Consider the following 26314-nt stretch of genomic DNA (forward strand, 5'->3'; position numbering starts at 1 on the left):
TTACTGCTACTATTTTGGTTATGCTTTACTCTCCAAAGGACCAAACAGGGTAAGTACAAAGAGATACTAACCAGAAGCTTTCTAAACATGGCACTGGCTGGGAGCATGGAGGGACAGGGAAAGGTAGAGACAGCTGGATTTGTGTCTCAGCCACCCACTGTTTAAGCTTGCTGTTTCCAAAGTGAGAATCTGCTCTTATAACAGAGTGCACTGAGTTCACCCAAAGCCCTTCAGGCACAGCCTATGACAAAGGATTCAGCTCTTCATACTGTGCCTTTCTGGCACCATGCCAACGTGTCAGGGTGTTGCCTGCCATCATCATGACTTTGCAGGGCTCCTCACATCCACTGGTTATGAGACCCATGTTGAGGCTTTTTACCTGACATCCCAAAAACCTGAAAACCTGGCCATCCCACTGCAAACAGCAATTCCTCCAACTGATTTTAGATTCCCTGAAATGCTGAGCTTCTCTTGGAGTGAGGCTCTGGTGCATGGAGGGAGGTGAACTAACTGTGTTTCCGTTTAACTAATTAGCAGCTCTGTCTTGGCCAACACACACAGGATGCACCAGCCATTTTTCAGCTGTTCCAAGCCTGCCTGACTCTGCTGAGGCAGCCAGAGGGAGCCGAGAACCAGCGAAATGCCAGGGAAGGGGCAGGACCAAGGGCCAGATTCTGTTCAAATACCATGTAAATCTGAATAACAGGGAATTTATAGGGAATCACTGCAGGTCAGCAGGGGCTGAAAATGGCTAACAAAATTAATTGCTCCTTTTATTGTTCAGCTGTTGTTGCTCTTAGAATCTGGTTTTGAGCAGTTCCCATTCAGAAAAAAAATAGTCCCTCCCTGAAATATTTCAAGCTATCTTCCCTTCCCCACATGGCCCATTCTCCTTCCTGAAAGCACTGCTCTTTTGACATGGATTTAATCTCTTTAAGAATTCTTAATGATCAGATGATCAGCTTCTGCCAGCTTGTCCTTATACGCTGCATCCAGTTTTTAAAAGGACAGTGTGAGGGTGGAATAACTAGTGGCAGGATGTGGGCAGGATGTGGGCTGAGATGCCCCAAAGGATTCAGCCTGGATTAGCAGTGAACAGACTGTAACACACAAATGGGCCATGAGCTGGGACAGCTGAGTTTCCAGCAGGCAAAAACTCTACTGTGAGGGTTGCTGTGATCTGCAGTATTTGCATTTTCAGCTCTTTGTATTTTCATGTCAGTGTTTGACATGCACAAAAGTGCAACTTGAACTCTTATGGCACCCTTCAAGAGAAGGAGGTGGTGGGCTTGGTGCTTTACTCTGTTTCTGCTCCTAGAAAAATGATGTGCTTATTTTAGGAATGACAGCATTTGGAATCTTAAAATCATTTAGGTTGGAAAAGACCTCTAAGGTCACTGATGCCTTCTTGGTAGCAGGAGACTCGAGAGCTTTCCTGGAAGTTCAGATGAATGAGACGGGGAATTTCTCTTAAGGTTTATTCGTGATACAAGATGGATGGGCTTTTATACGGGCACTTCCCTGAACTTTGGTTTCAGTTGTGGTCACTCAGACTAGGAGGAAGAGCTCTGAAGGCCCCACTTCTGGAAGAAAAAGCAGTGATGTTATACACAGCCACTGGCTCAGAGCAGGCTTGTGGGAGAAGCTGGAATAATGACAAGAGATGATAAATTATGATGTTAAACCCACAGGATTACACAGTTTAAGAACAGCCAGATTAAAATGAGTTTCTCTCAACAGCAAAAAAAAAATAGGTTCTTTATAGTAGTAAGTTATTATGACTGATCCCTTGCTAAGTGCTGACTAATCATGCAACTTGCAAAGCCTGTCTTGTTGCTTGTCCTGAGGTAACTGTTCATAGAAGCTTTTGGGTTAAAACACAGAAACATAAATAAAAAGGATATTCAAAGTAATGCAAACCACACTCCATTGCAACTAGTATTTATTAAAAATACAGTGGACAAAAAAAGCAAGCCTCCAAAAAGTAGTCATCAACATCATCAACATATATTACACCATGGCCCACCCAGCACCACAGAAACACAAGAGTGCTCTCAACCCATTTCCCTCGCAAAATGTTGACTCATGTTTGGTTCATTACCTATAAATGTGCATAGTTTAAAGACTTGATAATGTAACATGAGCATAAAGTGGCACCGAAGTCAGTTTGCCCTGTACTTCCAGCCGCTCTCAAACCAAGGAAGTAGTGAAATGTGCGTAAGTAGCGAGATGTGCGTGGTAATCATGCGTGTGCTCAGCAGTCCCTGGTATGGCCCTGAGTCCTTTGTGTGAGCTTTACAGCATGACAGCAAACTTGAATCATATGCCCAAAGCATTGTTTTATTGCTACTGCGTACCTCAAGTTTGTTTTTCATTTTCAAAATTAGTTAGAGCCTGGGGTAGGCCAGGACGGCAGGGTGTGTTGTGCATGGTGTGGGGAGGTAAGTGCTTGTATCAGTCAGTAGACTTAGCTGGTTGTACATGTGCTTCCTTTTCCTGGCACTTTGTTTCCATGATAAGCTAAGGAACCTTTTGTGCTATGGGCACAGCAGTTCCACAGATTAATGCAATCTCTCATATGTGCAGGATTGGGTGGGATTACTGGTATCAATATGGCAGTGCTAGCTACACTCCTGGGATGACTGGGGGTCAAGACTGTAACAATGCATGTAGATTGTCCTGGTTCTGGCCAGGACATGGGTAATTTTTGCAGGATCCAAGAGAGGGCATGGCTAACAGTATGGGGGGGTTATTATGGGGACCAGAGAAGGGGTCTCTTCTGGTAAGGGAGCGGTCATGTAGTGCCTGTTCTCTCTATTATTGAAGGTGTTGCTGCTCATTTTCTTATTCCATTGCTGTTTCCAGTAAATTCTTACCGGAATCCATGATCTTTATCTGCTGTGCCTCCAAATTCTCCTCTGCAGCCTCTGGGAGCGGGGCGTGAGCGAACATGGAACACTAAATTGGGGAATACCATTCCTAAACTACATAATTAATGTACAAATAGTTATGGATTTTGGGCATGAAGCTTTCCAGATTTCTTTCCCTTTCAGCTATAGCTGCTGTCACTCTCTGTACCTTATCTTACAATGATAACAAAAAAAGAATCAAATCAATCCACCTGCAATGGAAAGAACGCTTTTTGTTGTAGCTGGTGTAAGAGATTTGTGAAGGATCTGTAGCAAAACCTATTGCCTCCTCATCTGAGACCTGTGCGTACTTTATATGAGCAGGATGTGCACGGCAGTGTGGTGTGCTCACAGTACTTTAACCTCTTAAGCTTAAGATGATTTTTTGGTAGTGTCTTTAACCCTGTGTTTAAGGAGGGAGCACCCTGAATAATGTGCAGCTTCACAATAGCCATAAGCAACCAGTAACACCCTGTTTAGAGCACTTAAACTAACATTTGAAAAGCAGCCATTAATATTAACAAGAATGTTGAGTAATTTCTTCTCTAGGACAGTTAATTACCAAGGCTAATTAATGCTACATGACTCTGGCCACTGCTACATTTATGGGGACACTTAAGTGCTCCAAGGCCAGAAGACTTAATGAAAAGCAAATTAGAGAAACATGCAGGAAAACACTCTGGCAGAGGCAATAGTAAATACCTTCACTTTCCAAGTGGCCACTAGTATTAAAGTCTGTTTTATCTGTCTGAACTACACAGGTTGCTGGTTACTAGGAGCTGCACCGTAGCATTAAAAATTTGGAGTCTTCTAGGGCTTGGTGCAACATCTCCTTCTAAAGTCAGGGAGAGCTTAATACTTACTTTTGTGCATGGCAAAATTAATCCCTTAAGCATGCAAACAAGGCATCCATGTATTTCAGTGTTAAGGTCGAAATGCTGGAACATGCTTCTAACATTGTAAAACATATCTTTCAGATCAGAAAAATAATTCTTCCAAACCCAGAAGAAATTCTCTTTCTGCATCATGTTTTGCAGGGCACAAGGCAGAAAACTGGACAGCTGTCTTTTTTTTTTTCCTTTTGAAACTGATTATGGTATTTCCCACTTGAATGTGTCTCTTAGGAGGAAAGGCTGAGGGCGCTGGGCCTGTTCAGCATCCAGAAGAGATGACTGATGTCTCAATGTATATCAGTGTCTAAGGGGGAGATGCCAAGATTATGGAGCCAGGCTCTTCCTGGTGGTGCTGAGCAATAGGACAAGAGACAATGGACAGAAATTGAAGCACAAAAAGTTCCACCTGAACTTTTTTACTCTGCAGGTGACTCAGCACTGAAACAGATTGCTGAAAGAAGTTATGGAGGCTTCCTCAAGGGAGATATTCCAGTCTGGACACAACACTGTGCTATGTGCTCTGGGTGCCTGAGCAGGGAGGTTGGACCAGGTGAGCCACTGTTGTCCTTTCCAACCTTACCCATTCATTCTGGGATTCTTTGATTCTGTGAAGGGAAGCAGCACTGCAAAGGGATGGGAGCTGCCCTCTGACTCCGACTGTCCCGTATTTATAATCTCTATGGTGAAGTTCCCCAGCTGTGTTCTTCTCACTGTCACCCTCCAAATTCAAGGAAGAAAGTCAGGGGAAAGACAGACAAACACAATTCTGAAATCTTAATCATTGACTTAAAAATAGTTGCCAAATAACAGCACTTTCAGCAGTGGCTTAATTTCCAGAGCTCACAGTTGCATGGTGTGATGACAGCAGGTGTATTTCACACAAAGGAAAAAAAAAACCCCAAACCAAAAAGCTCTGTGGTATAAGCAGGAATCTTTTCTCAATCTCATCATGAGGACACTGAAATGGAGGTACTGGCAGAGTAGAGAAGTGTGTCCTCTAGAAAATACACGTGGTTTTCAACAGGGAAAACTGGCTCCACTGTTGAAGTGAGGTGACAGAGTACGGCAATGCTGGAGGCATGGGGTTGCTATACTGTACACACCTGCTGAGGTCTCCAAGCCCACCAGCTGAGCAATAGGACTTCTGTAAGAGGCTGAACAGAAACAGTGCTCATTTAGAGGGCTGGAGGTATCTGAATATTATCTAGACCCTTGAGAAGTCTCCCCTCTGCCCACCTGTCTTACTAATCAACTTCACCTCTTGGATGACGATGTCGTGAGTGACTGCTTTGCACATGTCGTACACCGTCAGTGCAGCCAGGCTGGCAGCTGTGAGAGCTTCCATCTCCACACCTGTCCTTCCCCAGGTGTGACAGGAGCTGCGAATCACCACTGCATGCCTGGCCTCATCTAGGCTCAGAGACACCTCAACATGGTACAGAGGGATGTTGTGACACAATGGGATCAACTGGCTGGTCAGCTTGGCTCCCTGAATTCCTGCAATTTGGGCGACTGCCAGCACATCCCCTTTCTTCATCTGGTTTTGCTTCACCATCCTGAATGCCTTCTCACCCAGGAGGACCATGGCACCAGCAACAGCACTTCTTCTGGAATCTGGCTTCCCTCCAACATCAACCATTGTGGCCCGTCCTTCCTCATCAGTGTGAGTCAAGTTGCCAGAGGCACAAGGTATCCTGGTGCAAGATCCTGAATCGCTGGTATGGAATTCAGATCCTGAACATTCCTCTTTTGACTGACAATCCACAGGAACTTGGCCAACAGAAGCATCAAGGCACTTGGTATCAAATGTGGAGCTTGGGTCCTTCTGGAAGACACAGTAGCCCCGGAGCTGGGTTTGTAGAATTCCTGTTGCTATGTGCCACTGTTTCTCTGGGTGAGATCCTGGTAGGAAAATTTGTTGTGTGAATTTATTTTTCATTGATGCTTTTCCATTTTGTTTCGGTAAACTTGCTCTCAAAATCAGCCAATGGCTAAATGTGTGGCCCCACTGTTTTGAATGTGGGGAATTCTGTAGGGCATCTTGGCATAGTGAGAATGACATCAATGCAGGCTCTGGGGAAAGAAACCAAAAAGTAAGATGAGAAGAACATCTTACTAACTGGAAAGCTAAACTGCCTGTAGCAGCTGAGAACCCTGTCAGAGAACTGCTTGGGACTTCCTGTGTTGCAAAAACCTGCAAACATCCACTTTTTTCCTCTATCTCCTTCTCTTCTCTCTCATCAGTTCCCTGCATTTCCTGGTTTGCTATTAAAAATGACATGATTCAGACTCATTTCACGGTCCCTGATAAAAACAAACAACTTCCTTTCTAAAAGTATCAACACCTTTTGAGAAACAGCAGCCAAGAAAGCTTATAGGAAAATCAGTTCTGAAGAAAAGTGAATCACAGCATCTCAGCATCCATTTGGGACCATCCCAGCACCAGCCTTCTTTCAAAAGCTTGGCAGGGTTAATAGGAAATTCTTACACTCAGATTCTCAGCTCTGCCTTTCCAAACACCTCCCTGCAAGCGCAGGCAGCTGCACTTCCTCCTTTCATCTCCTTCTGCAGGGAAGGGTCATGCCAGCACTTGAGGACAGCAGGGACCAGAAGCACTGCAACTGCACTGTCTACAATCTCAGAGGGTGATGGGAAGCTCTCATATTATTGCCAGCTCTTAACACATTAATGACAGCTGAAGTTTAAGCACTGGAAAAACCACAGTCCCCTCACTGACAGACAGATTTTAAATCTACTCAGAAGCATGTTCCAAGTCGAGCTGGCAAAGCTCCTAGCTGGCAGAGAGGTAGTAAACCCTCCTGCCCCTTTTCACCATTTAATCCTTTGGTTTTGGCATTTGCACTGGGCTAAATGCCAAGTGTGAAGACAGAAGGAGTCTCTTTCACTTAAAAGTGAATAAAATATTTTGTAAGTAAAGAAAGCAGTATAGAGGTAAGTGGCTAAACCCTGGTTTAACAGCACCACTGATAAGCATGTTTCTCTTTTTCTGAAGCTTCTCCCCCCTCTGCCCTGAGAAATGTGGCATTAGGTTAGCTCAAATAACCTCCTTTGGTAGCCAAGGACTCCCTTTTCAGTCTGTCCACAGGTGCATCAAAGCAGCTTCCTGCCCCTCTGCACATTGCTGAGCTACTTCTGCTGCCCAGGGACTGTCCACGTGACAGTAGTAGACAAAGTGTGGACAAAGGTCTAATTGTACTCCTCCATCTTTTTTAAAAAACAAACCCACCAAACTCTTCCTTGTTAGTCCCAGCCTCTGCTAAAACAAGACTGATGCACTTAGGACCATTTTCTTCCAGAATACCCTCCAAACATTGGTCTGAAAGTACCATTCCTGAAGTTTAAATCAACCACAGATTTCATTATTATAATCACTGCAACAACCTAAATTCAGGCAAAGGCCTTTTTTCATCTACAGCTGATGGTCTATACACTAAAAGTAAGTTTCCTGCAAGTCTGAAGGCATGTGTTTACCTCAGAGGAATGGGATTAAATGGACATAAATGTACTGAGTGCAACATTTCTCTGTCTTTCCCACTATGGAAAGACAAGGTCTGTCTTTCCATAGTGGGACCTACCCTGAATATTCCTTTTAAAATCTGGGAACTCAAAGCACTCTGTTCTTCTGGATTCCTTGATAAGCTTTAAAGCTGACGCCAAACCCCTGTCTTGTTTTCAGGAGAAGCCAGACTGCAAAGGCAGACAAGTACTTCCTTCCACAGGGTAAACACATGCGGGTGGGAGCAGGGAGAAAGGTTTGCTCAAGTAAAGTGGGAAGTAAATAGACTGCAAGAGACAGCAATGAGTGCAAAGCATCTTTGCTTTTCTGAACAACCTACACATCTTGAGGTTGTATCTAGTAATCTCTATTTGCAACCAGATTGCTCATATACCTACCAAAAAGAAAAAAAAGATAATGGTTTTCTACTGCACCATATACTGAAACCATCTAATAAATTCCATCTCGTTATACTCTGTTACTGCACCTCAAGTTTAATTGTGTCAGATTCCAACTAGCACAATCTCAGGGGGAGAAAAGAAGGAAGGAGATACTTAAATTAATGAGGAAATTCCCATAACTGAAGCAAACCCAGGAGAAGAAGAACCTGCTGAAAGGAATATTTTGATTACAGGAAATAAGATACAAACCATACAGCAAAGGATTAGACAACAGCAGTGCAGAGAAGACGCCAGGTTTGGCTCACTGCATCTAGCAAAACCAATTAGTGATTTCCACAGCATTCATTAAATTTCATTAAATTAATTCCATACACACACTCCCCCACTGACTGCTTGCACGCCAGCATTACTTGAAGTTTGTAACTAATTCAAAACAATTAGGAAATCTCCTAATGATTCCCCATGTGCCACAGTGGGATACTCGCCACTCATCTCCAGTCTCTCCACTGATGCAGTGACTGCCAGCAGTCAGTCTCAAAGGGAGATGGAACAGCTGAAGGAGGAGGACCTGCACAGGCTGCCTCTTTCACTGCATGTAAGACAATGTTAAAGCACTTTTGAAAAGGAAGTTGGATTGTTCTGGTCTGTAGACATCCAAACATTGCTATGAATGCTAACTTTGGAGTGTGGGAATTCTTTCAAAGAGAACTTGAAAAATTATATAGGTCCCAGTGAGCTGTCAAGAGTTTAATATAGTATTTTTCATCTTTAAAAGAAACCCAACAAAATTTTTCCTGATGCAGCAAGTCAATACACACTTTAAAGAAAGGGTCCTCCTTACCCTTCTTTTGGAACACGATGCAGCAGTGGCCAAATACAAGCAAGCAAAGGCACAATCTCACACCAGCCAACATGGAAAATTACGGCCCTTTAAAGTGAGGCACTAAGCCAAAACCATTCCCAGTGAAGACCTGTGTTAAAGACCTCTGTGGATCCTATTTCCTAATAATGGCAACAAAAGTACAAGCCCTAGGGGCTTAGTTTAAAAATAGAGTAGTTATTATAATATGACCTGTTGCAAAGACCTGCAAATTAATGCATGTTCCCCTCCCACAGAGTACCTGTTTTAAAACCTGTGTTTAAAGCGGCCCAGCAGCTAACCTGCTCCAAAACCATCAATGGGAAGATGAGAGTTTGGATTTGAAACATAATGTTTATGTCTTTCACCCTTGTTTGCTTTTTTTCCCACACCTTGTTGATAAGGAAAAACAAAGCATCTTGCAATTAACCTCACAAAGCTAACTCTTGTAACCGTTTCTTAAGGTTTTTTGAAAGACAGCTATCTTACAGAATAGGTAAACATCAACATGGACGAGGTAAAATCACACTGAAGGAGATGTTAAAAATCAGTAAGAGAACCACACCAGTGCTACATCACTCATGAACAGAGCTTCAGACAGAAGGGAGAGTTAGCAAACAGCTTCAATAGACACTAGAAGGAAAGGCTCTTGTTTCATACATGGTTATGTTCTGAGACTTTGCAGCAGTAAGAGGCAATTTTAAAAGAATGAAGCTCCACATGTCAGATTCTGAAGTGAGATAGGAACACTTGCATTTCTGTCAGCTTCATGACTCTATATATGTTATAAACAAAGCTGAATTTCTTAATCCATGGATAAACTCCATTTTGCATCCTTTATGTTTATATGGCAATACAGTCAAAACTCACCTCAAACTGTCTTATAAGTAACTATACTGTTTTACTTGAGTACAAAGGACGATGGTAGGAAGGTTGATTATCCCTTTGGAAAATGTAATAAATGTCTTAATTAGAGCAGACAAAACCAGGGCTTTCAATTGGAAAACCAGGTAAGGCTCAGTAGGGACATTAAACCTTTCCTCCTCCTCCACTTCAACATGTTAACTATAACTGGCTAATTAAGAAGCCCATTTCTTTCCCTACAACTATGGCAGAACCACAAGCTAGACTTAGAAGCCAAATCTACTCTGCTCCCCCAAAGACAGAAACCAAACAAAATCACTGTATGTTTTTTACGTACTGATTTGTCACCCACCAATCAGGACCATTGGCCGGTTTTTCATCCGGGAAATGTTAAACATGCCTAGAAATAAAATAAGGAACACATAAACATCCCAGCTTTTTAGGCTTTAAGTCATGCATCTGGTTTACATGTTTAGTTTTCTGCTCTTCAGAGTGCAACCTGCATACTAGGAAAAACAAAGCTCAGTAAAGACCAAGGGAACTGGAGGAGAGAGAATCCAGCACAGTATAATTTAAAACTATTAGCTGCCTGAGTTTCCAGGCATCCAGCTGCTGTGGGTCCATCACACTGCAGAACCCTTTCCCAGAAAGCTTGCTATAATATGAATCACAGTCTACTTACTACTGAATTCCATCTATTTGAGACTAAATTGTCTCTAACAATGGCATTTGACTGTTCTAGTTTTCTATAGAATAAGTGTTCCAGTTTGAAGAAGTTTGATTACAGAAAGCCCCAGGGACAATAATGAGATTAACACAAACTGGGAGAAGATAATGTCAGGTAAGTGGTGATGATGACAAAATGACTGTAGTAGACTCTTCCCCATCCACTCCCTCCTTTCCCAAACCAGAATTAAAAAATAAAGGGTCTACAAATAAAGGAACCAATCCCTCCCCACCTTCCATTAGGTTTATAAGGCACCATTTTGTCTGGGTTAGACCAATGTCCTTTGCAAGTTAGTCTACACTTAGATTTAAAAGCTACCTTTAAATTCGTTTCACACATTAGGAGAAAAAGGAAAAACCTACTGTTATTAATCTGTCAGAATCTGCAAGAAAACAAAAGGGCCAAAGCATATTTTCAGTGTACAGGGGACTAATCCACGATTATAAAACCAGTTCATGTACAAGAGGTCAGCATTCCCAGCTGGAGCCAGATTACAAAAATTCAGGTTCGGATGTTAATGTTTACATCAATATAAATTCAGAAAAGACAAATGCAGCCTGAGAATGTGACTGCATCATCACAGACCTTATGTCACAACCTTATGCAGAGCACTAGATGAGTATCCACAAAGTCCTGCATGGTGACAAAGAGATTTGTCACTTCTAGAAACATGTTAATATAGTACTTGGATTGACAGCTCAATTTAGTCCTTCTTTTACAATAAACTGATTTTAAAAAAAGGGACCCAGTACTACTACTTACCTTTACACTTTGCTGTCGCTGTCATGAGCAGTGGTATTTGCATCTGAGAGCAGAAGCCAGTCCAAAAGTCTTTCAGACAGTTTGGATTCTAACTCTCATGGAAGGTTACAAGTACCAGGAATTGTTTTTGCTATCACTGCTGTTATATCTCAACAAAGTACAATGAACATACCAGCATGCTGTTTCTTTTTTCTGCCCACTGCTGCTCCAATGATTTGAATCAACTCCTCATCTGAAGCACCTGACCGTAGGTGATCCCTCAAGGAAACTTCTGAATTCCCAAAAAGGCACACCTGCAGCCAACCCAGGGAAGCAGAAGAGGAGAAATAAGAAAGAATAAAATAAATTACTTTTACAAGTATTTTGTACTAACCTCAGAGTGAAGAGCTTTGAAGAGGCCTACCCTATTGAAAGGAACATTTATGGAGATTGTTTTCTTTATCTCTCCTCATGTACACGCAGACAGCTTGGGATGTTTATGCAGCCTAAGCTCATTGGACCTTCAGGCTGCGTCGGTCATCTGATGTTAGGCAGCAGCACAGCTGTTGTCAATATCAGGTGACAATGTGTAAGTGCCAAGTTTTAATTGAAAACTTTAATTTTCCCCCAGAAACTGCCAGTTTCAACGTGGCAGGAAATGGTTATCCCTCCTTGTTCTACAGTTATTGAGCAAATGTACAGGCTGCTCTTGAAGGAGAAGAGTTACAAGTTGTTTGAGAAACAAGACAAGATCCTTGTGGAATGCAAAAGCCAAGCCCTCACAGCTGCTTGGACCCTTTTTTAATGGGAAATCATCTGCTTGTCACATGTTTAAGATGATTTTCAATCAAAGATTAGAATAAATGTTTATATTTACTGGCCTTGCAACCATGTTTTATAACTGAAGTTAGCAAAACAGAGAAACCAAAAAAAAGGTGATGTAACATCTCCCTAACAACCTGACAAGATGGAACAAGAGTTTATGAAGGATAGATAAACAGGAGCTAGTTGGTAATAATTATGCACACATCCCAGCTACTTTTTAAGGCATGAATTTCAACACTGTTTTCACTGCATGAAATTTAAAAGAATCCTGCTTCACTACCAACCTTTAGGTTCCCATCTGCTGTTATCCTCAGCCGATTGCAGGATCCACAGAAGTGCTCTGACATGGAGGTGATAAAGCTGATTTGTCCCTGGAAATGTGGAACTTTGTAACTCTAAAGAAATGCAGAGGAGAAAAAAAAAAGAGTCAAATACAGACTCCTAACTTTCATAGTTCCACCTGCCTAAAGACCAGAAAATCTATTTTAACATACATTTTCTTCGGCTCTAAGATCATATCAAAGAAAACCTAAGAGCAAAGTCACTTTTTTTCAGGTGTTCCAGTGTATTCTGCCCTGTTCCTAGAAATCCCAAACTTGTTAAATGCTTCCTCTTGTAGTTATCAACTAACAGGCGATGCCTGTAGGAGAATGAGCTAGAAATTTCCCATTTGGCACTGTACACTCTAAAGCAATAGTTTTCCTTCCCACTGAACAACTCTTCCATCAGGATTGTTAATGTGCAGACACAGACTGACAGAAGTTTCAAAAGCTATAAATACAGGATACAGGCCGGGCATTGTTTATATCTGACCAAAAATACATCGAGATAACACCTTGTATTTATAAAGGTACAGACTATGACTAGGACTTCATAAGCATCAAGTCTCATGCAAGGCAGCTTGACCAAAACCCAAGAGTTTTCCTTTGGTTGTCAAAAATCAATGCTGAACTTGGGACAATTTGGGAATTTGGGGCAGGGAAGGAATGGGGGCATGTTTCACACATTCTCTGTCCAACCCCACCTTGGCTGTGCTGGAAGTCTCACAGGGTAATTTCTCCAATTCTGGCCATCGTTGTTTAATTGTATCAAGCATTTCTTTGTAGCTCACCATCTTCTTGAAGTTCCATTTATTGCCTAGAATTAACAAAACCAACCTAACCTTAGACTGTGGATTTTATTTTCTTAATTAGCAGAGAACCACCTTCAAATTCTCTCAAAGTGTCACCTAAGCCGAGGTGTCCCAGCCCCAATGAGTTCTTCTACAGCTTATGGAGGGAAGAAGATAACCTGCAAAAAACTTCAGGGAATTCCTAATTCCCTTAAAGAGCTTATCAAAACCTCCAGAAGTAAGTCCATGGGGTGAATATCCACCAGCCAGCTCACTTCTGTCCAAGAAGAATCTGAAAGCAGCAGTACTTACCATCAAAGGGCATGTATTCTATGAACCGCACGTCAAGGGGCAGATCCTTTGTGAAATCCACAAAGTCCAGCACTTCATCCTCATTAAAGCCTCGCATCACCACACAGTTTACCTGCAAGTAAAGCAGACACCTGAAACTGGTGAGCACAGTATGACCTGCACCCCCAGCTGCAAAGGAGATGACATGAATTCTCCTCGTTACTTCTTGATGAGATCTTCAAGTTTTTCTCCAGTTTTACTAAAAATTATTTACGGGCTGGGGTGGGAGGTGAGATGGAATATAATAAATTCCTCATCAGGTGATCTGTATGTATGGTAGAACAAAACAGTTTCAGAGTAAATAAACACTGGCTTTACCTTAACAGGATGGTAGCCAAGTTCAGTGGCTTTGTGGATTCCTTCCATTACCTTGTGAAAGCCTAAGACACAAAAAGAGTGAAAAATAATTTTATTGTTTCAAAGCAGAATGCAAAAGGTGGTTATTTAGTACAAGACAAAGAGATGACAAATAAAAACCAATCTGATTCAGTAGATAAGGCTGCAAGTAAGAACAGCTGCAAATAAAAATACTTTAATTATTAGCCCCGCCTCACAACCCCCAAAGACTACCAAGTTACTGTGCTCAAATCATTGAGATCAATATTTAACTGATATTTGAGTAATCAACAATACTGGTATGATTTTTTATATATCTGGATATCCACATATTATTAGCATAAGATTCTGCACTTCCCTGTAAGACAGCTTTCCTTGTGTTACATTCTTCTTAAAGGGAGTGGAAAGAATTTATGAACTGCCTCCAGATGCACTGAAGAAGGAATAATAAATGAATGTTTATTTTATAGTAATGGCTTGTGTCTTTTCTACAATGACAGAATTTCTCTGTTCTGAATCAGACAGCAATGTCGCTAAGTGAATTTTAAAAGGATTTTTCTAAAGTACATTTGGGGTGGAATGGGTTTAGGAACAACAAAGGCCCTTGATTTCCTGTTCAACCTTGGCTACAGATATAATTGGCTTCCCAAAGCTACTGACTATCCATTAGTCACAAGATCAGAGGCAGCATTTTTCAGGATCATCATTTTTATGACTAAACACGGGAAATTAGTGAACAAAATGTGGCAGGGATTAGAGCATTTAGGAAAGCAATTCCATTGGCCTTTGACCCTTGAAAACAAAGATGTAAAAAATTACAGTGACTTCAAGGAATGAAGTGCCCAGTTTCATTCTACCATTTAGTGTGGCCTACACCTGCCAGCTGCTCTCAAACAGAAATATATAGTTAATTTAGGGCAAGAGTCTTTGCCCCTACATGTATCTCTTAAAGGTGAAAGAAAAATAAAGCAACGATGCAGTTTTAGAATTCCAAGGTCATTTAGGAAAGCCTCTTAATGATCTCATTCAAACTCCCTCTTCTGTCTACTTTCTTTAAAGTTAAAACCTTTCATCAAGACATCCATTCCATATTTTGTGTATTATTCCCTCTCTGCCAAGCTCAGCAGCTGCCAGAGAACAGAGGTGAGAAGAATGAGACAGCAAACTCCCAAGCTCTGGGCACACATTTCTGGTGAGTGGGGGTGCTCAGCTGCTTGGCCCATGTTTGTGAATACCTCTTCTACCCTGGCAGCTTCTAGACTAAATTCCATTCCCATTCTGCACATGAAACTTCAGTATGAGAGACCAAACACTGTATGAGACTCAGCTCCTTCTTCCAAAGCTGTAATCTTCAACAGCAAATACTTTGTACTTGCTAATAAAAGGGCAGTATGTGTCAGAAGTTTTGATGACAATCCCCATGCTGCTCCTAGTCAGATGTTTTTCTGCACAGGTCCATCACCCTCCTTTCCTTAGCTGTGATCTACTGGAAACTCAGATTCTCTAGTGAACAGATGATACCTTCATTACTCTGCAGGTGTTTTAGCAGAAAAAAGCAGTAACTCAGTAGTATTCTGTGCATACTTAATATGGGATGCATCAGAGAAAGAGACAGAAATTTTACTTCACTGCTCTCTGATTAGTAGAGGCATCATAAAGCATGGACAGGGGAAGCAGAAGATACAAGTATTTAATAAGCCAGTTCTGACGCTAATCCTGGCTGCAAAAAGTGGTGAAGAGCAGTTATTTTACACAGTGAAATAACTCTTGCAAACAACTGTTGGCAGTTATGGCCTGTCACCCTTCTCAATCACCACCTACTTGTGCATGTGCCCAGGAAGTTTCCAGCACCTGTGGTAGATCTCATTCCAATTAAGCATGATTGCAGGCAGATTATGGCAATAGAGATAACGATAGACTGCTGTAAGCACAATCCAGAGCCATGAATGGGATCAAAAATCTCTGCTACTGCTCAGAAAATCTAATCTGTGACCACAGAATTATAGAAAGGAGAAATTCAACGTAACAAAAAAGGCCAGGAAGCAACCACTTCTCCTCTTTTACCCAACGAAAAATTTCAATACTTTCATCATATTTGATTTCTTCTGAAGTCAGAACTTTAGCCAGATTTATAGTACAGAGAACCTTAGAGCCACCTAGAAAAATCCTATATGGAACAAAACCTCCCAGCACTTAATCCTTACAGGAAAAAAGGCTTCAGGCCTACATTTAATGGTACAACGTATCAGTACCTCATTTTCCTTGTATGAAACACACACAGAAAAAAAAAAAAAGGACAGGCCATGAAGCAAGTTAGACTGGCTACCTGCATGAAAGCATTTTTGATTTGTTCATCCCTTAGAAAGTGGTAGATTGGAAAAAGTAAAAATATTATGGTACTCTAAAATGCTTTCACACGTCAGTGAAATCGCTGATGATCTCACAGTCATTTTGTCCATCCCAACCATCTGCAAGTAGGAGCAGATGTGATGCAGGGCACCTGCAACAAATATGCACATTTTCTGCATCTTCTTAAACTGTACATCAACTTTCCATCAAAAGACAGAAATTATTCCAAGTTTCTCAAGTTCCTGGTAAGCTCCATAATCAGATGCCACCTTTACTTTTCAGAGAAGTTACCAGTCTGTAGGAGTCCAAGACCAGGAATCCCTCTCACCTTAACAGAGCTATATCTTGTTGCCTCTGGAACTGCCACAGGAGACATGGTAGCTCAGTAGGGCACTCTATTCTCTGCTGATTCCATACTTAGAAATCCCCTATTAAATAAAAACCCTCAAAAAAACCTTCCCCCCCCAAAAAAAAAAACCAAATAAAAACCAAAAAAAGAAAAAACAACCCCCAACAACAAAACACCAACAAAAAAATCCCAACCAAAAAAACCCAAAACAAAAAAAAAACCAAAAAAAGAAAAAACAACCCCCAACAACAAAAAACCAACAAAAAAATCCCAACCAAGAAAACCCAAAACAAAAAAAACCAAAAGACCCCACCATCAAAAAAAAACAAACAAAAAAAACACAAAAAACCCACAAAAAAAACCAACAAACCACCATCAGCAAAAAACACTTTACATAATTTCAGCCTTTAACCTTAACAAAAGAAAAAAAAAAAGAAAAAACCCAAAGCGGTAGAACTCAATGTTACTATTTTTACCTGATCTCTGCTTAGAAAAAACATCTATGATTTGGAGACTTTTTCTCCTCTTAAAAAAGTATTCAGTAATAGAAATTTCCCTGTTCATTGTCTATGCTGTTCAGTTGAGCAATTTCTCTCTTTGTTAGTAAAATATCTTTTTTTTCTTTAAAGGCAGAAGAGAACATTTGTATAAATAAAAATTACCTTCATCACCTAATAACTTTTAGTTTACTTTATAAGCAGCACACTCCTAGCAGCTTCTAATCAGACGTGAAGATCTCTGTTTGAGATATATATATAATTCAGGAAGCTGGAGGCTCAGGTTTGCCCCTTCAGTGGTAAAAGAAGGGCTTGCTCCTAATGAATGTCACACACCAGATAATACTCAAACACAGAGAGCAGAAGGAAAGAGCACAGTCAATGACTGTTTGTGATTACCAGATACCACTCTGGGAGCCAACTGTGCCATGACACAACCAGATCAATGCAAGAGCCTACACTGGAAAGATAATGCTCCATTCAGCTTTATGACAGGAACTGATTTCTGCACCATGACACAGAAACATGACACTGAAGTAGTGCTCCCATAGTGACTGTTGACAAGGACACCTTCCTGCACCTGCCAGCAGAACTTCGGTTTGCTAGCAGAGATTCAAATGCTGACATTACTTCTCACAGCATTCCAGATTTGTACAATCCTTTCCCTACATGTACCTGAGGCTGTTGCACCATCTGGTGGCTACTTAGAGGTTTTGTCAAAATTAGAAGTTCACAGACTGCTGAAGTTAGTGCTGGACAGGAAGAGAATGATACAACATAAAATAAGTTTTAGTTTGGAAGGAAGCCCAACCATGAAGTTGAGCTCCATCAGCTTTAGGATTCATTTAAACCAGAATCTGTAAGACTGGGCATATCCAAGCAATTTTAAAATTTTACTTGCAATTACTTGCTCAGTAGGAGAGAAGTTGCAAAGCCAAGAGCCCTCCTCAAATTACCTCAGGCATGGTTTATGTTTATTCCTATTAAAAAGTAGTGGATACGGAACATCGCTAACCACAAGTGAGACCACTGCTAGCACACCCCAAATATAACTTCCAGAAACTGCCACAATTAATGACAAGAAGTTCAGTTCTTGTGGTGTCTTTGTCCCCAGGCGGTATAGCAAAAACATCTGGGTTTTTTGAACAGTATTAAAGAAGAACAGTACACAAGACTAACACAAGATATGGAGAGTCCTCTTGAGAACTATGACTAACCAATTATAGATTATATGACTAACCACATGACTAACTGTGGTAAGTTGAGCATCTTCTACTTACCAGATCCAATTAAAGGGGCTCTACCTGCTAAGCTTTACAGAAAGGAGGAAAAAGGAGTCACTACTGAAAAATCTAGTATAGACTACTTTTCCTACCCTCAGAAGGATAGCAATTCACTTCCCCCCCCCCAAGTAACTGACTGCGAAAGATACAGTAAACAACTCAGGACATTCCTGCAAGTATTAACACAGTTGCCTTAGAAGACAAGTTTGTACCTTTCCTTCGGACAATGAACTCAAATTTAGCTGGCACTAAAGTATCCAGGCTAATGTTAATGGCATTTAGTCCTGCTTCCTTCAGTTGGGGCAGCAGTCTGGTTAAGTTGATCCCATTGGTTGTGACAGCAATGGTTTTCAGCCCTTCCAGCTTGTGCAGCTCACCTAGGAAAGAAAAGTAACAAGAACACTTTAAAAAAGTAGTTAAACTAAAATGTTTAAAGGTTACACAGAAAACCCAAAAGATTTGTGAAACAAAGAAAAATGTATGAAGAATGTGTGAAGAAAATGTGGACACTTCAGTGCTTCGGCCTTTGGCCTCCAGTTATACTGGTTTAAGAGACCAATTTTAGCACAAATCCATTTCAAAAGATATGAGAGAACAGTTTATTGCAAGCGAAACTGGTGGTGAAGTTTTGTTCTATTAAAATACACACTAGTTTTGTTCCTAATTTCTTAAACACCTACTTTATTGTTGAAAGGCAGTCCCTGATTTTGTGTACTTTCTCTTCCTTATCCACCTTTGCAAACTGAATTTCATGTTCTGCAATAATAAAGCAGCAAGCCATCCCTTTCACAACTGACACCTGACCTGTTTATTTAGCAACTTCTATCCTACAACGCTTTACCAAAAACCAGTTCTAACCCAGAGGTAGCTGCCAGCAGTAGAAGTTTAAACTTATGAAAGAAATACCACATGCAGTCCTAACTAAACAGAAAAAGGTCAACATACTAGACTATTACAGAGAATCCAAGGCAACAACATCCAAAGGGACAAAACATTTGCACTTGACAACTGAAGTATTTCCATTACCAGTGGTAGCCTGGCTGACTGGAGAGTGCTTACGCAAGGCACTAAAAAATGGCTAACAAAAGGAAAGTGTAAGAAACAGCTAATATAATGAGATTAAGATTTAGAAAAGAGATGCCTCCTCATAAGCCAAATGCAGAAATCCTCAGCATATCAGATCTCCAGAGATAAGCTTTCAAACCTCCAATTATCAGTACAATAACAAACAAGAAAAAAACCCTCATAAACAACTTGCAGAAGCAGAGCCACAGCAAAATAATTTACTTTGGTTTTTCCTCCCTCCCTCATAGCCTCCACCCTAATTATTTAAGAAATATTTGAAGAATCCTTACTCTTGAGGCAGCTGCAATTACAGCACAAATATTTCACAGTCCCTTTGTCCCTCACTATTTTACCTCTATTTACTCAAGTTGATAAGGGCTTTATTTCTGCTTTATCTCATTGCCTAGCTCTTTTCAAAATATTCACCCTAAGCCAAGTCCAGAACACTGGAATGGGTCAAGCTAGGTCATAGCAAAGATGCTGAAGTTTACAGCAGCAGTATTTTGGAACATGATTAAGAGCTCCATAAAGACATGAAGTTGTAGCGAAAGAGCAATCTTTACTAAAAGAGATTTTTTCCCTGGCCTTCAGCTCTCAAAGTCCTCCCAAATGACCAAGAATAACCTCTTCCTAGAGGATAAGTGCTAGCAGCTCAATTTCACCAAAGATTATTTAACACTAGCTATCACTAGCAGCCTAATCTTTGTGAGAGTAAAGGATACATGCTACAGCCAGAGGATAGTTTGGGAACATCACTACTTTTATTTATAGTCTCAGAACACACAAAATGCTCAACCTCAAAATGAGTGGGGAAAAAAGTCTAGATGCCATAGGTTGAGGTTTCATTGGTAGAAATGTAAAATGCATAAAGGTATTGACTAAAACTAATGTCATTCTGCAGTCTAAAATGGAAAAAAATTTAAGAAGCAGCACCAGTTGATTAGATCAGCGCAGGCAGCAGCTGATGTCCATGCATCTTTTTCCTCATCAGACAGGGCAAGATACAGGATGAGGCACTGCAAATACACTAATACATGGAATCAACTGTAGTAACAAACTGGACAGTAAACAACTGTGAAAAGTTAGAGATGGAAGCTTAACACTAAAAAGAACAAATTAAAAAGTACAAGTCAGAACCCTCTACCAGGTGTGACCTTTGCAGTGTCTTGGTTTCTTGGCTTGTTGACCTCCAAAATTAAAAGGGATTAAAGAGACTTCATAACTTTGTAACTCTCCTTGTAACTGTATTAAACCTGTTTGCTGACCTTTGGTCACTGCTTTAGCACCAATCAGCACAAGCAAAGACAAGGGACAAAACCTAACAAGAAAAGGAAACAGAACAGATGCTGTAAGTCCATAGCATGAAGCTAAAACTTTTATGTCAAGCTTGAGCCATGAAATAAACCACTTTACTATTACTGACAGGGTATCGGGGACAGACAAAGGTGATATAGAGATTTTATTATCAGAAGGTATGAAAAGGTACTTTATTTTCAGAAATTTATAGTTTTTATTAAAATAATGATGGATTTATGACCTGACTGGCCTTTAGGAATTTTCTCTCATTTATTGGTTAAGAAGGACAACTCTTTCTTATAAGTAACACTGACAAACAGAGATTGCCTGCTAGGTGTAGAGATTGGAATAATAATTGTTTTAATTCTTTCTCAGAGCTTTCTCACAGTTTCTCACAGCTTCCCAGGAAAATCCTGGGAGAGCTGTGTCTCTCTCTTTTCAGAGGATATGTTATTACTACAACTTGACATTAATGTTTTCCTTTAGGATCAGGAGCATCTTCTTAAATAGACAATTTTCTTACATATTCTCCTCCAATCATTTCCTTAACTGCACTTCTCCCGACTGACTCCAGAAAATTTGTGCATGCTTCCTAACACATTAACTAAGTCTGTCCTACATCACTTCACTCTTGAAATGGGTATAAAAAGTTGCTATGAAAAGGCATCCAATATTCCACCCTGCACCCCATGGAAAATGATTTCATCAGTGTAGATGTGTACTCCTCAGACTACTAATAGCAAATAACTATCAGAGAGTTTATATCCAGTGCTTATTTAAACTTTGAGTATCTCAAAGTGGATGGATTCTATATTTCACTATCAGCTGCTTCAGAAAAGTCTCAAACATATGTTTTCAGCAGTTTCCAGGATATAATTTAGCTTTCAGCAAGTGTTAGATGCTGACTCACAGCTTATGTACATGCATCTGTTAAAAGATTTTAAATAATCTAAAGAACTGTAGCAGGTCTCTGAATAGCATGGTCTCCGACAGGAGCCTCAAATTACATCTGTTCATTGACACAACTATAAAACACTTGAAATTCTGTAATAAAAAAATTTGGTAACAGAAATCCAGCATTAACATTTTTGAGCTTTACTGGTATTTCACAGATCATCTCTAGCTTGTAGAAAGGCTTGCTGAAAGTAAACTTAACTTAAACCTCAACCCAATTCAGTACCTGAGATATTGTAGCCAGCTTCTCCAAAACCATCGAGAAAACCAGACTAACCCTATCCCAGACCAAACCAATACATTGTGCTAAGATGGCTTCAATAAAGATGCTTTACTCAAATTCTGCAGAAGACATTTTTGGGCTTGATTTTTCCTCAACGAGTTTTCCTAATACATTGTTAATTCACTTTATAATTATTATAGTTATTACATTGATATATATACTTTTAAGATCTCTTATCTTGATCCCAGACTGGGGCACCATAGAGTAACACCAAAGTCTGGGAAAACAGAAAGTGTTTGTAGACATAATTCAACAATTTTCAACAGGCCTTAAAAAAATCCAACCAGACTAATACAAATCCACAACAGAATGAACTAATACAACATGACAAACATCTTGACATCCCTTACCTTCACCCCAAGATCACTATTGCTATCCATTAAAATGATCACTATGAATCTGTCAAAGTTCAGCTGTGAACAGGAACACAGGCAGAATAATGAAAATCCAGTGGTTCAAAAAGATCAATTTCTTCCTTTCAGGCACAAAAAATAAACCTTCGAGAATTCTATCACTGGAATAAACCAAAACAAAAAAGATGTCTATCCTTCCTGTACCAATACTTCTGGATTGCAGGAATACAATAAGAATTTGGGGTGACCTGGCTATCAGTATCATAAGTACTGTGTTAAGTCATTAGCTACCACTGATAAATAAAAAGGTGCCTACAATACACTAGGGAAGAAAGTTCTGCACTGAACTGGTGGCATGGTTGGTTTGAACTTGTTTTCATGCCAATATTATGAGCTGAACTGCAAAGCTTTATTGCATTTTAAATTGCAACCTAATTTATAAATCTAGCTCCCTTTACAGGAGCCAACAATTATACCATTATCATTGGAAAGAATCTATTATCTTGAAAGAAACATGTCTCTTGAAAGGCATATAGCTTCCTCAGTACTAAAACCACTCCAAATCCATCATGAATGGGCAAAATGATCGAGACAATGATATTTCTGAGTTCTAAAAAGTTAGTGCAATTTCAGAATTCACAATCAAAGTTCAACAAGACACACCCCAGCTCACTTCAGTCACACCTTTTCCAGCTATGAACAGGTCAGTTCTACAAACTACAACAGCTCTGCTGCTTCCCTTAGAAGGTCGCCTTCTTTGGAAAAGGTCTTCCATCCAAATGCTGAACAAAACAGAGCAGAGAAAGGGACCATTTTCTGCACAATAGCTTACTGCATTGGTAGGCAATTTCTCTTCTTTCAAGACCTCCTTCCTCCACATAAACCTCTTCTTATCTTCATTACTTAGAAGAGTATATGCCCAGAAACAGACAAGTTCAGTTGCCTACAATACACCAAAGTGCACCCACCTACACAACCTTAATCTAATACATTGCCACTACAAAAATCTACTGCAAGATATGAGATTTTGGACAGAGGAAAAAAAGCACCCGACTCAAGAAGAAAGATCCAGGCAGTGTCATTTAACAAATACAAATCAAAGCAGACAGACTTCTAAAATTTACCAAGTAATTTACCTTCCATTGAAATAACAGTCCTCACCACTAACTGTAAAAACAGGTTTTCCCACCTTTCCTTATTAAACACAAGCAATGACACCTGTTATCAAGGCAGCAAAACAAAAACCACGAAGAAACCACACTCCTGAAAAATTAAAGAGAAAACTTGTTTTGTTTGTAAGCACATATCACTTGTTCCTCCCCACTGAGGACCTCATCATGTATGTTCTTGATTTTTCACCCTCAGGCTGCACTATTGCAAGCTACTGAAATAGATGTTGAATAAAAAACAATGCTAAGTTCAGCTGGTATAATACAAAGACACGCAATTTCCATCCAAGCAACACATTAGAACTGGAAATTTTCTGAAAGGCACCTTGCATTTCACAATGTTGGGGAAAAGCACCACAGCAAATGTGTAATTATTCCTCTGGTTGCCAGACTGTCAGTAGATAGCTGTAAGAGCAATTCTAGCACCAACACGTACCAAGTCACTTTGAAACACTCTGTACTGATTTGGAACTCACCCACAATATCCACCACATCGGGACGGATAAGTGGCTCTCCACCTGTCAGTCGGATCTTGTCCACACCTTCTTTCACAAACAGCCTGGCTAAGGTGATTATCTCCTGGGCAGTTAGGAGCTCTGATTTCGGAGTCAGCTGAACACCTTCCTCAGGCATACAGTACTGACCTGAAACAAAAGTTACAGAAATACATGAGGCAAAAAATAAGCCGCAACAATTAATCTAATATTGATGGGCAAAATGTACCAAAGGCAGCTGTCTTTAATGGATGCCAAACGACACCAACTGTGCAAAAATTTTACAATCTTCTAACAATTTCCTGGTTTACTTCAGAGGAAGACTAATCTGATATGCCTCAAAATTACAATGGATCCACTCTGAAGAAAAAGATGACTGTACTTCTATCTAAACTGCATTCAAATAGAGAGACCGAGTTCAAGCAGCCAGCACTGGGACATCACCAGACTTTGCGGAAGTAATTGTGGGAATGCCTAGGTATGAGCTCTCCTGCTTAGGGAGACTTCGGACACACAAGCGTCATTATCTAAACCACACTAAGTCTGATAAAAGATCTGTCACTTCCACCTGTCTCTGGTAGATCCCTAGGCTTGCTCCAGGCTTCCCACATCACCAGTAGCTCAGCCTCAATTAGTCTCTATCCATCATTTATTATTACTTTGTGAAGACAAGAAACAGCACAGGGCCAACACAGCAATAATACCCTAACCCAAACCTTGACTTTTGTACAATATGTGAAGAGGAGTTTTGTGCAAGGAAACAGCAGACACTTACACCTGAGGTTGCATTTCTCAGTCAACGAAATCCGCAAGTAATTGTGCTGCCGCCCAAAGCTGTCCGTCAAAAAAGCAGAGAATGGAGCAGCATGTTCTAGCACAAAGCGTTCTCTTCCTGAGCTCTGTAATTCCTGTAACAAAAACAAGCAAGTGTTAAATATTTGAATAGCTACCCTGTCAACTTGCTGTATAAATATCAACTTTGAACTCAACTGATAATTATTATTCTATTCTTCCCCACATAGCTGCCGAAGGAAAACCATTGTGAAAAGTGGCCAGTTGTTAAGTTTCACACCCAGTCTTAATTAATTTCTACAATTTTCCCCATCTTTGCCCCACGTACTTCAGGCTTTTTGTGCAGAATAGAAGGTGTTTTTGTTCAACTGCCTGTCTCTTCCCAGAATCAATGATCCAGGATGACCTATGCTCACTACAGCCCTTGGGTAAATGAAACTATAGAGAAGGGGACCTTTCTGTACTTTAGCACAAGAGAACCTGAAGCTGATGAAACACTGCATCTCTGCTTGTGTTCCTACCATATTCCATGTGCAATATTTACATCTTGTTAACAGCAATACTGAATTATTGCTATATACAATTATGTTTTATGACAACTGTCTTCATTTCCAACAAAGTCTTCCTGCCTAAATCCATAAAACAGAATACTTCCAAAAGGCTTGTCTCAGTTAAAAGATGACAAATAATGCAGGGCATGGTGGAACTGGAAGAGAAGCGTGCGATTCTAAATACCTGTTCAAATTGAATAAAAATATCAGAATTTTTAAAATTTCTTTATTAACTGTCATGAAGTGAATATTACAAGTGATTTCTACTTAAAATTCTGGGGTTTTTTTTAAGCACAATGTAATACATTCTAGAGCAGCATAATTTTAAGGAAATATGAGTATTTTCCCTCTAGAATGAGGGCATAAGAGGGATGAGGAGCTGCTGGAGCAAGACCAGATGAGGCCACAAAGCTGCTCACATGGCTGGAGCTCCTCTCCTAAGAAAACAGGCTGAGAGAACTGAAGCTGTTCAGCCTGGGGAGGAGATAGATGGCTTTGGGGAGAGGAGCCAGTCACTTCCCAGTACCTAAAGGGGACTACAGGAGAGCTAGAAAGGGACTTCTTAAAGGGTCCGTAGTGATAGGACAAAGGAGAAGAGTAGATTTAGATAAGAAGAAAGAGTAGAAGAGTAGATTTAGATATTAGGAAGAAATTATTTATTGTGAGGAGGGTGAGGCACTGGAACAGGCTTCCCAGAGAAGCTGTGGATGCCCATCCCTGAAAGCTGGTCTAGTGCAAGGTGTCCCATGGGAGGGGGTTGGAACGAGATGATCTTAAAGGCCTCTCCCAACCCAAAATGTTCTAGGCTTCTATGACCACATCAGGTATCAAATATCCCAAATAGCAGCTGCAAACAAATACAGTTCAGTTTATACCAAGTAACTTCAAAATATCAGTACCATCAATGCCAGAAAAGTTAATTATAGCAAGGACTAAATGCAGGGAGCCTTACTGCCTTTAGCCCATGATTTTCCAATTACAGTGTTACAGCTCTCTTTTTCTATACCTGCAAAGCACAGCTGAAACCACTCTGCTACTTTTGAAAAATATTTTGGTACCTCAAGTGAAACTTAGAGTAACTGAATAAATGCTTATCACAGTACTGCAGAAAAGCAAGAGTTTACCAACATACTTTTATCAGCTGGCAGATACTTGCTTCGGGCACTACATCCAAAACCAACATAATTCAAACTCTGCTAAGTATTTTCATCTACTACATCAGAGTTAAATTAACATTTTATAGGAGGTCAATTTGGTAAGTCATGAATGAAGCCAACTGCCTAGCATCACAAAATAAACCAGACAAAACAAAATAAAGGGAACCACCTTCACTGAGTCCTTATTA

At 40.4% G+C, this 26314-nt stretch overlaps 1 protein-coding gene across 3 annotated transcripts; it reads right to left on the bottom strand.

The window, feature by feature from the left end:
• Nucleotides 1-1913: 1913 nt before the first annotated feature.
• Nucleotides 1914-24534, bottom strand: MOCS1 (molybdenum cofactor synthesis 1). 3 transcript variants are annotated; one of them, XM_039697701.1, is made up of 10 exons: nt 24402-24534; nt 23609-23776; nt 18225-18389; nt 13517-13578; nt 13160-13271; nt 12761-12873; nt 12021-12131; nt 11105-11225; nt 9796-9843; nt 1914-5875 (listed from the first exon to the last, which is right to left on the bottom strand). In XM_039697701.1, the coding sequence occupies exons 2-10, from the start codon at nt 23763-23765 to the stop codon at nt 5007-5009; spliced, it is 1758 nt and encodes a 585-aa protein (XP_039553635.1). In that variant the 5' UTR covers nt 23766-23776; nt 24402-24534; the 3' UTR covers nt 1914-5006. The 3 variants fall into 3 exon arrangements, with proteins under 3 accessions (XP_039553635.1, XP_039553636.1, XP_039553637.1); XM_039697703.1 differs by having other exon boundaries at nt 5398-5875; nt 9781-9843; XM_039697702.1 differs by lacking the exon at nt 9796-9843.
• Nucleotides 24535-26314: the final 1780 nt, after the last annotated feature.

Source organism: Passer montanus, unplaced genomic scaffold, assembly GCF_014805655.1.
Source record: "Passer montanus isolate IOZ18808 unplaced genomic scaffold, ASM1480565v1 scaffold12, whole genome shotgun sequence".
NCBI classification, from domain to species: domain Eukaryota; kingdom Metazoa; phylum Chordata; class Aves; order Passeriformes; family Passeridae; genus Passer; species Passer montanus.